The sequence below is a fragment of the Corvus cornix genome, chromosome 9 (assembly GCF_000738735.6).
Source record: "Corvus cornix cornix isolate S_Up_H32 chromosome 9, ASM73873v5, whole genome shotgun sequence".
Classification (NCBI taxonomy): Eukaryota; Metazoa; Chordata; class Aves; order Passeriformes; family Corvidae; genus Corvus; species Corvus cornix.
Genome location: NC_046339.1, coordinates 8,805,935 through 8,820,770, shown reverse-complemented (window position 1 = coordinate 8,820,770; position 14,836 = coordinate 8,805,935). Strand labels below are relative to the sequence as shown.

General features: G+C 63.3%; 3 protein-coding genes across 4 annotated transcripts; 1 reads left to right on the top strand and 2 right to left on the bottom strand.

The window, feature by feature from the left end:
• Positions 1–117: 117 nt before the first annotated feature.
• Positions 118–3,199, bottom strand: ALG3 (ALG3 alpha-1,3- mannosyltransferase). 2 transcript variants are annotated; one of them, XM_039557046.1, is made up of 9 exons: positions 3,034–3,199; positions 2,500–2,599; positions 2,265–2,412; positions 1,959–2,119; positions 1,701–1,821; positions 1,245–1,450; positions 941–1,017; positions 609–753; positions 118–507 (listed from the first exon to the last, which is right to left on the bottom strand). In XM_039557046.1, the coding sequence occupies exons 1-9, from the start codon at positions 3,182–3,184 to the stop codon at positions 318–320; spliced, it is 1,299 nt and encodes a 432-aa protein (XP_039412980.1). In that variant the 5' UTR covers positions 3,185–3,199; the 3' UTR covers positions 118–317. The 2 variants fall into 2 exon arrangements, with proteins under 2 accessions (XP_039412980.1, XP_039412981.1); XM_039557047.1 differs by lacking the exon at positions 3,034–3,199 and adding an exon at positions 2,838–2,937.
• A 61-nt stretch (positions 3,200–3,260) lies between these two features.
• EEF1AKMT4 (EEF1A lysine methyltransferase 4) lies at positions 3,261–8,453 on the top strand (the record flags this gene model as incomplete). The annotated part of the gene is given in 5 exon segments (XM_039557049.1): positions 3,261–3,471; positions 4,314–4,597; positions 6,993–7,154; positions 7,156–7,233; positions 7,235–8,453. Coding segments are annotated over 5 exon segments (798 nt in total), but the record flags the coding sequence as incomplete, so codon positions are not given.
• On the bottom strand, positions 8,361–12,287 carry CAMK2N2 (calcium/calmodulin dependent protein kinase II inhibitor 2). Its single transcript, XM_039557048.1, is given in 3 exon segments — positions 8,361–9,635; positions 12,064–12,128; positions 12,130–12,287. Coding segments are annotated over 3 exon segments (720 nt in total). The 5' UTR covers positions 12,222–12,287; the 3' UTR covers positions 8,361–9,072.
• Between the last annotated feature and the right edge of the window lie 2,549 nt (positions 12,288–14,836).

Here is a 14,836-nt window from a genome sequence, read left to right as displayed (position 1 = left end):
GCACCCCTCTCTCATGGCTGGGAAGGGAGAGTGCCCAGGGCCCTAGAAGCTGCTCTGTCTTCCCTCAGATGGGGCAAACCCAAGGATAGCTGTTCTGACATCATCACAGGACAAGGATTTTGGGGAAGGGCACACAAAGCCCCCTTTATTCAGGAAGTCCTGCCTTTTGGGGGTTGCCACACCTGCCCCCTTTGCACAGTTCCAGGGCTCATGGCCCTCTTGGGATTGCTGTGGGCAGCCTGGGTGTCAAGTGGGAAAAGAGCAGGCAGACGGGGCAGTTCCAGCAGCCAGTTCCCACCAGCCAGCCATGCACTCTCTCACTGGGCTTTCTTGGACAGGGCTGTGGGCTTCCTGCTCGGTGGAGGGGTGTGTGACACTGGCGTGGGGGCTGTGCCGTACCAGAGTTGGAGCAGGATGAGTCCATGGCAGATGTGGAGGGAGAGGGAGCTGCAAACTGTGGAGGGGTAGGTGTTCCAGCAGAGCTCGATCACACCCAGCAGCAGCACCCTGTAGGGGGGAAAGCTGGGGGTCAGCATGGGGGACACACCAGCCATCCTCGCTCCCAGACCCCCAGCAGTTGGCTGCTCCCCCTCCCTGCCAGCACATACTTGGGCATGTGGGCGAGCTTGGTGGTCGGGATGCACCAGAGTAAGTAGGGCAGCGTGTGGAAATACCAGACGTAGAACTGGTAGTGCAGGGAGCGGCTGCAGCAGACACCCAGGAAGTTGGAGGAGAAGAGGATGAAGACAATCCATGCACGGGCGTTAAGGAGGCAAACGCAGGAGGCTGGAGGTGTGACCCCACAACAGCTCCCCAGCTGTCCAGCACAGCTCCTTTCCCCAGGGCAGGCTGGTACAACAGCACTGGAACCCAACCAAGCTTCGCCCTGCCCTGCCTTCTCCCTCTCTCCCAGGTTGCTGCCCACCCTGCCAAAGGATATTGTTGACAGTCAAGCGAGGGGATGTAGGTTTCCTTTTGCCAGGATCCTTCAATAGAGTCAGGATGTTCTCTTTGGAACTGAGGGGGAAGCACAAACGTCGATCTCAGCTGCTGAAATTCTCTCCCGCCCCAACGTTCCCCTGTGAGCCACAACACCTGGGCAGTGCATTCCCCAAAACAGAACAGTAACTGCCCTCCAGCTCACGCCTGCAATCCCAGGACTGCAGGGGCAGGGGACTCATGGATATGTATCCTGCACATGGGATTGGCAGGGACCAGCACCCATGGGGAACCCCAGGTCTCACCTGTGCCACCGGTGCAGTGCAAAGAGCCCCAGGCCAGCCAGGTGAGCCAGGAGCAGAGCAGCATGGAAAACTCGATTCTGGAAAACCTCTTCTGGGAGGAAGCGCCAGTTCACTGTCCATTTGAACTGGAACTGGCGGCCCAGGTCAAAGGAGCGGGTCAGGTACCCCACAGGGTTCACGAGCAGGAAGGGCAGGCCCAGAACCACCTGCCAGGGACACACCAGCACCATCACAGAGCCCTACACCACGTTGCTGTCACCTCAGCTACCTCCTGAGAACCCCAGTGTCACGTGTGGTGACAGGGACAGTCAGCCAAAGATGAAAGTCACGTGAATTAGATTATTTATCAACACCCAGCTTGCTGGGAGAGGCCACAGATGCTGGCACCACTGTCTCCAGCCTGGCAGGGAAGCCCATTATTCCCTGCTGCTACAGCCAGTGCAAACAGAGACCCACCTGGAGCAGGGCACAGATGCAGAGCTTGGGGATACAGCCCAGGAGGCCAAACCGTTGCAGGAGGAGGAAGAGAAGTCCAGGGGCAAAGAGCAGGATGTTCATCTTCACGGACACAGCCAGGCTGAGCAGGAAGCTGCATTACCACTGCGGACCCCACACGGGAGCCCAGGCAGCCCCTGAGCTGAGCGCAGCCTCCGCCGGGGGCTGAGCTGGCTCACATACCCAGCACCCCATGGAGAGCAGCTCCCAGCCCCTCACCTGAAGAGCAGGCAGCCCCAGGACCAGTGCTCCTCCAGGAAGAGGTTGATGGCGAGGAAGAGGATGGCCATGGCCACAGGGTCATTAAAGAGCCGCAGGACAAAGATGGAGTGGATGCGGTATGAGGCGCAGCACATGAAGAAGAAAACATATGGAGGGACCTTGCAGGGAACAGAGACACAGAAGGGCCATCAGCAGCCTGCCCTGGACTCCGTGCTGCCACTGAGCTCCTCCAAACCTCAGCCCTGACCCTATTCCCGTTTCACCAGGGTGAGGGCTCAGCAGAGCAGGCTGGCCTCAGGGTACCTTGTTGGTTCGGCAGTAGATGCGGAAGACGAGGAGCAGGTTGAGGAGGTAGAGGCCAGCGAAGAGGTACTGTGCCAGGCGGATGTCGGAGCCGCGGCCCGTGGCATAGTACAGCCCCAGGAAGATGTAAACGAAGCCGGCGGGGTAGCTGTGGGGAGACGGGAGTGAGGGCCGGGGCCCTGCGGCCCCTCCGGGAGCCGCTGGTCACGGAGAGCTGGGTGTCCCTGTCACTCACACCAGTGGCCCGGTGTCACCCTTCAGCTGGGTGTAGTCGAGGGTGCCGTTGGCGAAACCCTCCACCTCCTGCATGTAGGCCTTCCAGTCGATCTCGGTGTCTGCGGGACGGCGGGGTCAGCTGGGGCGAGTGCGACTCGGAGGGCGCTGCAGGGGCTGTGGGGGCTTCCCCAGCTCCAAACCCGCCAGCCTGACCCTGTGTTACCCTGCCATGCTGTCAGCCCGGGCTCTGCCCCGCCTGCCACATCCAGGACCCCCAGCCCCAGCCGTGTGTCCCTCCCTGGCCCCATCCAGGCGCCCCCGCCCGCCCCTATCTCCCTGCCCGGGGGATGCTGTCACCGAGGGGCCGGGGCAGGTCTGTCCCCCTGCCCGCATCATCCCGGCTCCCCGCGCTGCCCTAGGACGAGCCCCGCCATCACCGCCCACCCCGGGGCCGAGCTGTCCCTGCCCCCGGACCGCCCCGCGCTGTCCCGGACCGGCCCCGCCATCCCCGGGGACAGCGCCGGGCCGGGCCGGACCGGGCCCCGCCACTCACAGGGGACCCTGCGGATGACCCAGAGGTTGACGCCGCCCTCGGCCAGGCAGAGGCAGGCGGCCACCAGCGGGGTGTAGCGAGGCTCCAGCAGCGCCGCCCGCCGCTCCCGCCATGCCCGCCGCAGCGCCGCCGCCCCCCGCCCGGCCGCCATTCCGCTCCGTGTTTCCGCCCGGAGCGCTTAGCGCGGCGCACCCGCCCGGGCCGGAAGCTGCACGTGGGGGCGCGGGTGGCACGTGGCGCCCGGTGCTCCCCGCCCCGCTCCCGCGCATGGAGCGGCGGCGCGCGCCCGCCGCCCCCCCCGGTACGGGCGGCGCCGGTTCTGGGACGCGCTGTACCGGCGGGAGGGCGCCCAGACCCGCGAGTGGCTAGGGGGGCTCTCCCGGTTTCTCCCGCAGCTGGAACCCGAGCTACGCCCCGGTGACCGCATCCTCGTCCTCGGTACGTGCCCCGTGCCGGGCGTGCCCGGTGGAGGGCGGGCGGGCGGGGCTCGGGGTCCCGCCGGTGGATGCGCCGGCGCTAGCCGCCAGGGGGCGGTGTGGCACCGGGCCGGTACCGGGAGCTGCGCCCGGCATGGCCCGGCCCGGCGGGGTGGCCCCAGTGCCGGCGGGGCGGGTGTAACCGCCCCGTAATCCCACCTGCGGTCTGATCCGCCGCCGGGCCCGCGGGATTAAGCGGGTGTAATCACCGATCTTGTTAGCGGATCAGCCGCTGCCGGCTGTGCTTAATAGCGCCCAAATCCGCCCCCTCCCCGGGATCCCACTGGGCCCCGCCGGTGAGCGGCCGAGCCCCAGCGGTGTGGCTCCAAGGGGTGGGCATGGGAGGGGGGCTCTCCCCGTGTCTTGCTGAGACACCAGTTCTTCCATCCCTCTCTCCATCACTCCCGGTTAAGCCCCCCACCGAAGTTCCGTAATTTCCCACTGGAATTATCCAGCAGGCTCTTGGGAACCACGGCTGGCTCCTGCCCCACAGCACTGCGGGAGAGAGGACTGGGGGACGCCCCCTGACTCTTTCCTGCCTCCAGCCTCCCCACGCATCCCACCCCAAGGTGAGGGGATCAGGTGTGCAGGGCTGCCCCAGGATAGGAGCCCAAAGCACTCACCTTGCAGGACAGGGGTAATTAATAACTACCCCAAGACTCACTAACTGGCATCAAAGCAATCACCTGCCCCTCTCCAGCAGCCCCAACCCACCCCCACCCTCCCCTGGTCCAGAGGAACAGAATTGGGGTGCCAGCACCCCCACAGGCACCCCGAGCCCTGTGTGAGCTGTGCCCCACACAGGCTGTGGCAACAGCGCCCTGAGCCACGACCTGCACGAGCTGGGCTACACCGACGTCACCAGCATCGACTTCTCCCCCGCCTGCATCGCGGCCATGCGTGCCCGCTACGCCGGCTGCCCTGGCCTGCGCTGGGCTGTCATGGACATCCGCGCCCTCGCCTTCCCCGACGCCTCCTTCGACGTGGTGCTGGAGAAGGGCACCCTCGATGTGCTCATGGTGGAGGAAACCGACCCCTGGGACGTCTCGCCCCAGGCAGCCACTGCAATGCGCCGGGTGCTGGCAGAGGTACGGGGTGGGGGGACCTGAGTAGGGGTGCAGAGGGTGGATCCCATCCCCATTTGGGGTGGGGGAAGGTGCAGAGTGCCTCCTCACCAGCTTGCTTCCCTGGGTGCCCCAGCCGTTTCTTCTGTCCTCCCAGCCAGTGCTACCCCCTCAGCTGTGCTGCAGGAGGGCACCTGGGGGGCTCCCAGCACTCCTGGGGGTGGGAGACTGCCCCCTCTTACACCCCATCATTTCCTTCCCGGGGAGGTGGATGGAGCAGGATGTGTCCCTGGGTCCTGCTGGGGACCCCTCTCTTTATTTGCATCCTAAATATGAAACGTTGGCAGGAAAAATGGGCCCCATCCTAGTGTGGGTGGCTTTAGGGGACCTAGGGGGGCACACTGAGGTGGCCCTGTCTGCCCAGGGCAAGGTGATGACCATGGGGCTGTGAGAGCTCTTGCCCCCCTCCACCCCCCGCCCCAGCTTCGATCTCCTTAGCTGGGGTCCCCATCATCTGGTCCGGTGTTGCCATGGCAACTCCATCAGCATCGACAGGGCCATGGCGTTGCCACGGGGACGGGCAATGCCTCGGGGCCCCCGTTAATTGGCGGTGTCGGGACCGGATTGAACCTGTCCCGGCGCAGGGGTGCGGGTCCTGGCAGCCTCTCCCACCCCACGGGAATAACTGCCAGGATAATTAATTGCTGCACCTCCCTGGCACCCTGGGGTGCAGGCACGGGGTGCTGGAAGGGTGCTCGTGGCTGTTGACAGCCCTCCCAATCCTCTCTTGCCTCGCTGAGCCTGTGAGGGAGTGCAACCCCTGGCAGGGCAGTGGGGCTGTGCTCGCTATCCGTGCCCTGCCCTCCTTGCCAGCGCTGCTGCCTGTCCTTGTCATTTTGCCAAACGGCAGGGATTTAATTTTCCCTTTTTTTTTTTTTTCCCTTTTTAATCCTCTGCTCAGTCCCTGCCCTCCCCCAGCATCTCTGGGTACCAGCTTCCACCCGCAGCCTGTCCCTGCTGTCCTCATCCCCAGGGGGACTCGCTGGGTGTTCCCATTTGCTCACTGCTTTGGGGGTCCCTTCAGAGGGGTCTGGCCGTGGTACTTCCCTTCCCACCCCCATCCCCCTTCATTGGGAGGTTCACAGTCTCTGTCCTGCTCTCCCTGGGGGGATGTAAGGACCTGAAAGTCCACCCTGCCTGTGGGGACACCCCAGGGACACCCTGTCCCAGCGAACTGGGGACAGCGGGTGTGGCGGGTGCTGGAGCGGGAAGCGGCCCCCCTTGGCCCCCCCTGCTCCAGCTGACGGATGGGAAGGTTTCCTGCGCTCGTCTCTAAGCAACGGCCATTATCGCTCTATTAACGAGGGATGGGATGCGGACATGCGGGATGCCTTGCTCAGTTCCAGCCGGAGATCCCTGCCTGCCCCCAGCTCCGGGGACCCCCCTCCCCGCCCATAGGTTGGGAAGCTGTGGGGTCTTCGCAGGGCAGATTTTCAAGTGCTTAGCAGGAGGGATACTGATCTAGGTGCCCAGAGAGGGATGCAGGGACCTGCCTTCCCCTTTTCCTGGCCACAACCAGTAAGGTTTGGTTCAAAAGCCTCCACCGCAGCACCGGAGGACACACAGGCTGCCTGTCCCCTCCACTGGCCCCAGCCAGAGCTCCCCAGCTGGAGCTTCCCAGCAGGATTAAACCAGAGCTTGGGAAACCCCCCACTTGGCCCCCAGCCCTGTCCCCTGCAGCGGTGACTCTCTGCCCTTGCCCGGGGGGGTCTGGGGGTGTCCCCGCCTGGGGCAGGGTGCCGGGGAGGGGGCTGGACGCCCGCCCACCCTGGGCACTGCCTTTGCATGCTGAGCACGCGGGCACTGGCCGTAAAAGCCTTTTGACATTGGATAAAGCCAAGCAAGAAAATTGATGTTCTTTTCCATCCTGTTAGCAGGGCTTAATTCCAGCAGGGAGAAAATGGTGATTAAAAGGGTTGAATCCTTTCCCATCAAACACCCCCCGCATCCCCCTCTGATTCTGGGTGTTGGTGGGGGGGGGTACTCCTGGGTGGTCTGGGGAAGGGTGGGTAGGATGGGTGTCCCATGCTGTGCTTGGGGGGGGTCTGTGCTCGGAAGGGTAAAGCATTTCCCCATGCCAGGGTTGGATTTCCATGCTGTCTGCTGTGGGTGGGAGTGAAGAGTTTTGGGGTGCAGGGAGACCCCTGTTCCTGATTGCCCCGGGCTGTGGATGGCCTGGGGACAGGTCAGAACGGGGGTGTCTCTTAGGGGGTCAAGGTTAGGACAAGAGATTTGGGGGTGTGATGGGAAAGGCTGGGAGGCGTCTTTGGCAGATGGTGATGGGGTCCCTGGGAACGGAGCCAAAGTAGTGAACCTCACTGTGTTCTCCCACCCCATCCTGGGGGTTCTCCCGACGCAGGTGAGCCGGGTGCTGCGCCCAGGGGGCTGCTTCATCTCCATCACCTTCGCCCAGCCCCACTTCCGCAAGCCCCACTATGCCCAGGAGGCCTTCGGCTGGTCCCTGCGCCACGCTGCCTGTGGGGACGGGGGCGCCGGTGCCTTCCACTACTTCCTCTACGTCCATGCGCAAGGGGCAGCCCCTGGACCCCCATGACGTGGCCTTGGGGCGCCGGCTGCACCAGCCCCCCCCCGCCCCCCGCCCCGCCACTGCCCCCCGCCCCCCCCGACGACGATGAGGACTATCTCCTTGCCATTCAGCTGTGACCCAGGGGGCTTTCCCGACCTCCCCCCACCCAATAAAGCCTTAAGATGCACCATCCTCACAGGTGGCAGACAGGGAACCAGTGCATCCCCCTGTGAGCTGCCCAGTGATGTGAGTAATGGGAGGAAAGAAGGGGGACACTTGGCCTCCTCCGGGGGGCAGTGGGATGCTCCGGTGATTCTGTGCCCCCTCCCTGGCCTTTCCTTGCTGAGCTGGAGAGCACCCAGGACTCCAGGCTTTGCAGCCAGTAATGAAACCAAATCGGGTTTAATTTCACCCATCCATCTTGCGGGGAGTGGCTCCCTGCCCCCCATCCCTTCCCGTTGGCACAGGCAGCCAGGCTGAGGGCAGAATGGGGGTGCTGGCACCTGGCTACGGTGGGCAGGACTGGGAGTGCCCATTGCTCCACCCCCCCCCCACCCCATCCTGCACCAGGACCCCTGCCCCAGCCTCCCCGGCCATGGGGGTGTGCAAGGGCACCGTGTCCTTGTCACCCCCACCCAGGTAAGTGAGGGATCCGGGCTGGATGTGCCAGCATGGGGCAGGGGGGGCTACAGGGCAGGAAGGGCAGCACATCTGCCTCTGTCTCCATCCATCCCACTCCTGCCTGTGGTGACAATCCCGGTGTGCTGCGCACGCCTGGCCCGTGTCCCCCTGTGCCTGGGGCCAGCAGTGCGGTTGACACGCGTGTGCCAGGGTGGGTGACGGTGGGCCACCGTGTGCGGGCGGGACTGGCTGCGTGTGTGCTGGTGTGGCAGGTGCATGGGTGCCACTGGCAAGTGTCCACAGGGGCTCTTTGGGCACCCAACTCCCCCTGGGGCGGGCAAAGGGGACCCTCCTGGGTGGGATGGCAGTGACACCACAGAGGCGCGAGCTGCTGGGCTGCTATTTCAGGCGAAAGGCGTAAGTGGGTCAGCCAGCAGGCTCCCCCTGCACCAGTAGCCAGCGAAGGGCTCCGGGTTCAGCCCCACCCTGGCCAAGCCACCCCATCCCACAGGCACCCCAAAAACCAGCTGGCACGAGGAAGGGACAGAAAGGAGCAGGCGGCTGCTGGCTTCACCTGGGTACATGAATGTATTTTATTCATTGCATTTTGTTCACCAGTACAGTGAAAAATGGCATTTAAATTTACAATGGATCATTCGTAGAACATCATGACACAAGTATCTTTTTTTTTCTTTTTTTTTCTCAATTTTTTGTTTGGTTTTTTTTGTTGTGGTTTTTTTTTTTTTTTTTTTTTTTGCGTCGTTGTCTCCATAAATGCCACTCGTAGGTTATTGAAAAAGATGACAAGTTTCTCATGCACATCAGAACCCCCCGAGAAGCTTCTTAAAAAATAAAATTAAATTAAAGTACAAAATTAAAAACAACGACTCAGGCCGGTCCCTGCCCTCCCCACTCTCCCCCGGCCCCACCACCCTCAAATGAGGGGAAGTGGCCCCCTGGCACCCGCAGCTGGCCCCGGTGGGCTCTGCCCCGGTGCTGCCGGGAGGGAACTGCAGCGGCCGTGATGCTGCCAAACCCTCCGGTGCTCCTGCTGCCTGCCAGCGGGGGGTCGAGCCAGGGGTCCCTGCTCCCCTCCCTCCTCCTGTGGCTTTCTTCATGCTCCCTCCATAACTCTCGCCCCCCCTTTAATTTTTCCCCTCGTTTTTTTCTTCTTTTTTTGTCTTTTTTTTCTTATGGAAAAAATATGAACCTTTTTTTGTTGGTTGGTTGGTTGTTTTCGTTTGTTTTCTCGATGCAGTTATTTCGACATCTCAACGTCAGCAGATCGTTTTTAACAAAGATTCGGATATAAAAATACAAATATGAGGAGTTTCTGTTTAAAAAGAAGCGTGCCGGAGTGGTGGGGCTGACCCTCGGCCCCCGGGCCGGCCGCCCGGGCCACCAAGCTCATGCAAAAAACGATGGAGCAAAAAATGTCTCTGGACAGCAGCGCTCCCCCCTGCTCATGGGGCCGGGTCGCCCCGGAATTCGGGGACCCTCCGCCAAGGAGGATGGGGGGGACGCCGCGGAGCAGGGGGCTGGACCCCTTCCCCGGGGAGGGGGGTCTTCGCCCAGGGTGGGGGCTCGCGGGTTGTCCCGGCCCCGGGGGAGGCGGAGGGTAAAGTGCATGGCTCGGGGGGGGTGGTGGTGGCTGCAGAGCCCCCCCCGGGCCGGGGAGGGGGCAGCGGGCATGGCCTCCCCCTCCTCGTCGGCGGTCCAGCCAGCATGCGGGGCGGCGGGCTGGAGCGGGGCTCGGCCGGCGGGTCCTGGCGGCGGGTCCCGGCTTACACCCCGGCGGCGACTTCTCCGTCATGCCCTTGAGCACCTCGTCTATCCGGTCATCCTCGATCACCACTGCGGGGACAGGCGGGGGGCGCGTGGGCGAGGGGACGCGACAGCCTCTGCCCCTCTACCCCGGCTTTCACCCCGTTCGGGCTCCAGGTGTGCCCCCCAGGTGCTGGGCAGAGGGGCAAAGGGGGTTCAGGTGGGTGTAATCGGGATGAAGGGTGGGGATCACCCCCCTGCCCGGCTTGGGTAGGGGCAGCATCCCCTCTGCAGCCAGCCGGCTGCCTCTGGATGGGTGATTAGGGAAGGGAGGGGCAGGAATAGACCAGGAAGGACCCCCCCCTCCTCTCTGCGGCAGGCGCTGATGAGAGCAACAGGACTGGAATGGGTAATGACCCAGCGGGGGGGGGCACCGCCTGCTCGGCGGGGTGGCAGCCAGACCCCATCAGCATCACCCGCTGCGCAGGACACCCACCCTCACCATCGGCATCACCGCTGGGGAGCCGGACAGCCCCCACCAACATGGCGGGCTGCACGAACCCCCGTCAGCATCACCATGGGGGGCTGGACAGCCCCCGTCACTGTCACCTTCCAGAGAGACCCCCCTCAGCATCACCCACCGGGGAGCCCCCTCCCCACCAGCAGCAGCAGCAGTGGGAGGCTGGACAGACCCCCATTAGCATCGCCAGGGAGCTGCACACACATCTTCCCCCCACCCCATGCCATGACCGGCTGGGCAGGTACCCCCCATCGACATCACTCTGGGGGGTGGAGGGCAGACCCCCACCCCAATATCACTACCGGGGTGGTCAGTAATCCCCCATCAATGCTCTGGGGGTGTATTAACCACCCCCCCACACACATATCCCCCCATCACCAGAATCACTGGGGGAGCAGATGGACCCCCCCAACAGCACCGAGGGAGAACCACCCCCCCATCACCCCGGGGGGTGCTGCTAGACCCAGCCTCCACCACTGCAAAAGGGGGCAGTGGAGCAGGCAGCAGCTCACCCCCTGAGGAGCTGGGGTGTATTTGTGCTGGGGGGGAGCTCTTCCCCCCCACCCTTGTCCCTGCAGCTCAAGGAGGGGTGTTTGCCTATGGAAGACCCCCAAGCAGGTGGGATGGGGGCTGCAGGAAAAGCAGAGGCCATTTTTGAGGGTCCCCAAGGCATTGGGGAGGATCATTGGTGACAGATCAGGGTGCAGGCAGGAGAGGGGGGCAGTTATTTGGGTCCTGATGGAAGCAGGGGAGATGCTGACTGGGGTCTCTGCGGCAGGCGGTAAAGTAAGGGGGGGGCAGGACACAGGTTCATGGAGTCCTGGGGGGACAGTTAAGTGGTGGAGGGGGATTTGCTGATCAGCATGGTCACAGGCTGCTGGGGGTCTCTGCGGCAGGCAGAAATGTGAAAGGAGAGAGGTTTAGGGAGCCAGGGGGGCTGTTCCTGGGGATCCTGGGATAAAGGCTTGTTTATACAGAATGAGAGGGGGCAGTCCCAGGGGTGCTGAGGAGCAGTTCCGAGGGGTCCCAGGGGCACTCACAGAGCTGCTGGGGGATAGTTCCAAGGGCAGCCCCAGGGATACTGCAGGGTAATCCCAGGGGTAGTCCCGGGATGAGGGGGGGCTGTTGCAGGGCAGCACTGGGGGAACAGTGCTGTGTCTGGAGCAGGGGATGGGGGCGCGTGTGGTTTTGGGGGCGGGTGTCAGTCACAGAGATGGGGAGGCTCAGGGTTGCCGGGGGACAGTGCTGGAGCTGATGTAGGGCAGAGATGGAGATTCTGGGGACGCTGGGGGCAGTGCTGGGGATAATGGGGTAGTAACGCTGGAGATGCTGTGGGGCAGTTCCAGGGGTGGCAGGGGACAGTGGTGGGGATGCAAGGCAGAGCCGGGAGTCGCAGGAATGCTGTGGGGCAGAGACAGGGGTTGCCATGGGGCAGAACTGGGAATACAAAGGCAGAATCGGGAGCCTGGGGATGTCGTAGGGCGATGTTGAGGGTGCCAGGGATGCATTGCCCAGTGCCGGGAATGCCGGGGAAGCAAGGGCAGAGTCGTTGGTCCTGGGGATGCTATGGGATGGCGCTGGGGATGCAAGGGCCAGTGCCGGGGATGCCGGGGGGCAGTGCCAGAGATGCTGCAGGGCAGATCCGGGGACGCTGCAGGGCAGAGCAAGGGATACTGCAGGGCAGAGCCGGGAATTCCAGGGCAGAGCCGGGGATTCCAGGGCAGAGCCGGGAATGCAAGGACAATGCGGGGGTCCGCGGGTGCCGCGTGGGGCAGCATCAGGGATGCAGGAGGCAGTGCCGGGGATGTTTCAGGACAGATGTGGGGGTTCCGAGGATGCCGTGGGACAGCGCCGGGGATGCAGGAGCCAGTGTCAGGGATGCCGGGGATGCTGCAGGGCAGATCCGAGGTCCCGGGACAAACGCGGGGATGCTGAAGCGATGGGGCATGCCGCGGGGCTGAGGCGGGGGTGGGGGGCAGAGGCGGGGGTCGGCGGTACCTCTCTTGGCGCGGCCGATCTGTCCCCAGCTTGGGGGGCCCTGCCGTTCCCCGAAGAAGGCGTTCCTGCAGGCGGCAGCTGAAGGGCAGCTCCCCCGCCTCGGGCTCGGCGCCGTAGCGGCCCACCTTGTCCTCGCCGTAGGGCAGCACCTGCGACATGGCGGGGCCGAGCGGGCCGAGCCGCGCCGCGCCGAGCCGGGAGCCGGTCTGCGGCGGCGGCGGGGCGGCGGCGGGGAGGAAACCCGGGCGGAAAGGATGAAGTCATGCATCCGGGGGAGCGGGGACCCCCCGGCGGGGGGCGGCTCCGGAGCGCCGCGGCCCGGCCCGGCCCGGACAGGACAGAGACGGGGGACCCCACAGCCGGTGCCCGGTGACCGCCCGCTTGGGATGGGGACCCTACCACACCGCCGCCCCAGCCCCTGCCCCGGCCCCAGAGCAGCGTGCTCCCCCGGCACAGCCTTGCGAGGCGGTCGCCTCGACTCGGGGGTGCCCCAACCACGGGGTGCCCCTATGGAAAGGGAATCCTTGTCACAGGCGGGCGCCCCCGGGTCAGACAGCTGAGGACCACCGGACACAGCTGGGCCCTCCCCTGGCATGCAGAGATGATGCCAAACAGACCCCCAACACCCTGCTCCAGTCCCCAAGCACGCCAGAGCCTAGAAAGCTCAACCCCTCAGAATTCCAGGCCAGCTCCCACCCTGGGTCTTCCTCAGCCCCTCGCTTGTGTCTCTTGCCCAACACCCATCCAGGCACCCACTATTGCAGCCCCCCTCAGTGTTGGGATTCCCCCTTGGAGCCACACCAGTCCTGCCTCAATCCCTGCCAGTCCTCTTGCCCCCATATGTGCACGTGTTTCTACATACCCTCCCATTCCATATCTTTGCAGGAATGCAGGGCTGCACAGGTGTGATCCTGCAGGTGTCTGTAAGCATGGCCACGTGGGGGCTGTGCCCTGGGACGCCCCTTGTTCCACTGACCCTTCCCTGGGGACTGTCTGTGGCAAAGGGGAAGGGCTATCCCCTGTGGGGACCTGCTATGGGGCAGCAAGGGGTGACCTCCAGAGCCACATTTGTATCTACACACCTCTACCCCAGACCCATGCTGAATCTTTCCTCCTACATTGTTCACTGCCAGGGCAGTGATTGCATTAATTCGCATTGGTGGTTCTGAGCAGCTTCACCCTGGACCTCCCCCATTCAGGGCGGCTGGGGGCTATTTAAGCTCAGGTTGCAGTGTCAGATCACAGCCCTCAGCCCTATGAGAATATCTTAAGGGAGTGAGAGTGGGGTTTTACAGACAGCTCTGTGGTCCATCTTGCTATTCCAGCATCTCCATAGTCAGACATCCTGCTGAAAGGTGCTGCAGAAGAGCATCAGCTGGGCTGGCCCATGAGGGCAGGCAGGTTCTTCTATTTTGGGAAGGCTCAGCCATGGTTTTACCTTTGTGTCTGGATCTGCAGAGTATTGGTCACTGCTGTCCCCTGCCAGAGCCAGGTCGGGACAGTGGTGCCTGCTCTCCTGGCAAGGCAATGCCTTTATTCATGCCTTTGCTGGGGAACCAGCTTGAACTTTTTCATGTGAAAGCTTCTGCTCCTGTGAAAGGTACCTGGGAAAATAGGCAAGAGGCCCACGCTGAGATGTGGCCTGCTTTTCCCGTTGCTGAGCCCACGTGCCACTGCCCGTGGGCAGGGACAGGCAGACCGTGGCACGCGCGGGGCCGGGGGTGAGCGGGAAGAGCAGCAGATGGGCTGTGTGGGATGTGAGTGGCACCGGTGCAGCACTCCAGGAGGGTTCCCAGCCTGGCAGGCTGCTGGGGAGAGGCTGGAAAGGGGTCACCCTGGGAATGGCCCTGCTTATCCCACACCTGTATCTGTACAGTGACTCACACCCAGGGGAGCTACTTGACTTGGATATGGGGTGGGGGGAGCTCTGTGGGGCTGCCTGGGATTTGGGGTGTGGGAATTACCATCTGCCCATTCCAGGCAGGAGGCGGGCTGGATTTGTGCCAGCACAGCTGGGCTGTGGATGGGACAGGGCAACACTGTGTCTCTGGGCTCTGCATCTCCTTGGGACAGCTCTAGTCTCTGGCTCCCCAAGGGTGCTGCTTGTCACACATCCCTGAGTAGCAGGGGAAGGTACCAAGGACCTGAATATGAGTGGGTTGGCAGTGGGGCGCATAAGAGACCTCCCTCATCCCCTGCCATTTCATGTAGCATCCCCCCTGGTGAGCCAGACAAGTATCCTCCTTCCCCTGGCTCTCAGCCCACCTTCCTTACCCGTCTTTTAGCAGCCACGTAATCTCCTTTCTTGCTTCCTTTGCAGCCTTTTGTCCAACACAAAGCCAACTCCACTGGAAAGAAAGGGCTGTGGGAGTGGGAAGCAGGTGGTTCTTCCTGCCCTAGCTACTTAAACCTGGGCAGCAGCCCCTGAGCTGGGACACCTTGGGGATGATGAAAGGGCTGGGGGTCAGGTGTGCCCCACCCCCCGGTGGATATGGGGCTGGGTAGGAGGCACAGCATCAGACTCCCAGCTGCAGTGGGGCTGGTAGTAGAGGTTGTGCTGATGCTCTGGGAGCTCATCAGTACCTGTCATGCCCTAGCTCCACACCTGGATACTGCTCCTGAGCCCTGTACCCTTGGCGGGAATTTGGGTGCTTAGTCCAGGTGCTGTGATGGAGGTGAGGGGTTTTCCTGCACTCACTGATGGTTTAAGTGGTTTTATGGTGGAGAATCACCCTGTGCATGTGCAAACGGCTTGTGGTGGGGCACGTCCTGC

Bases quoted from the DNA above. Each gene is read 5' to 3' on its own strand.
- ALG3 (XM_039557046.1), bottom strand. From the start codon at position 3,184: ATGGCGGCCGGGCGGGGGGCGGCGGCGCTGCGGCGGGCATGGCGGGAG. The intron at 2,600-3,033 runs GTGAGTGGCGGG...GCCGTCCCGCAG, and splicing joins GGTCATCCGCAGGGTCCCCT to ACACCGAGATCGACTGGAAG. The intron at 2,120-2,264 runs GTACCCTGAGGC...GTTCCCTGCAAG, and splicing joins TCTACTGCCGAACCAACAAG to GTCCCTCCATATGTTTTCTT.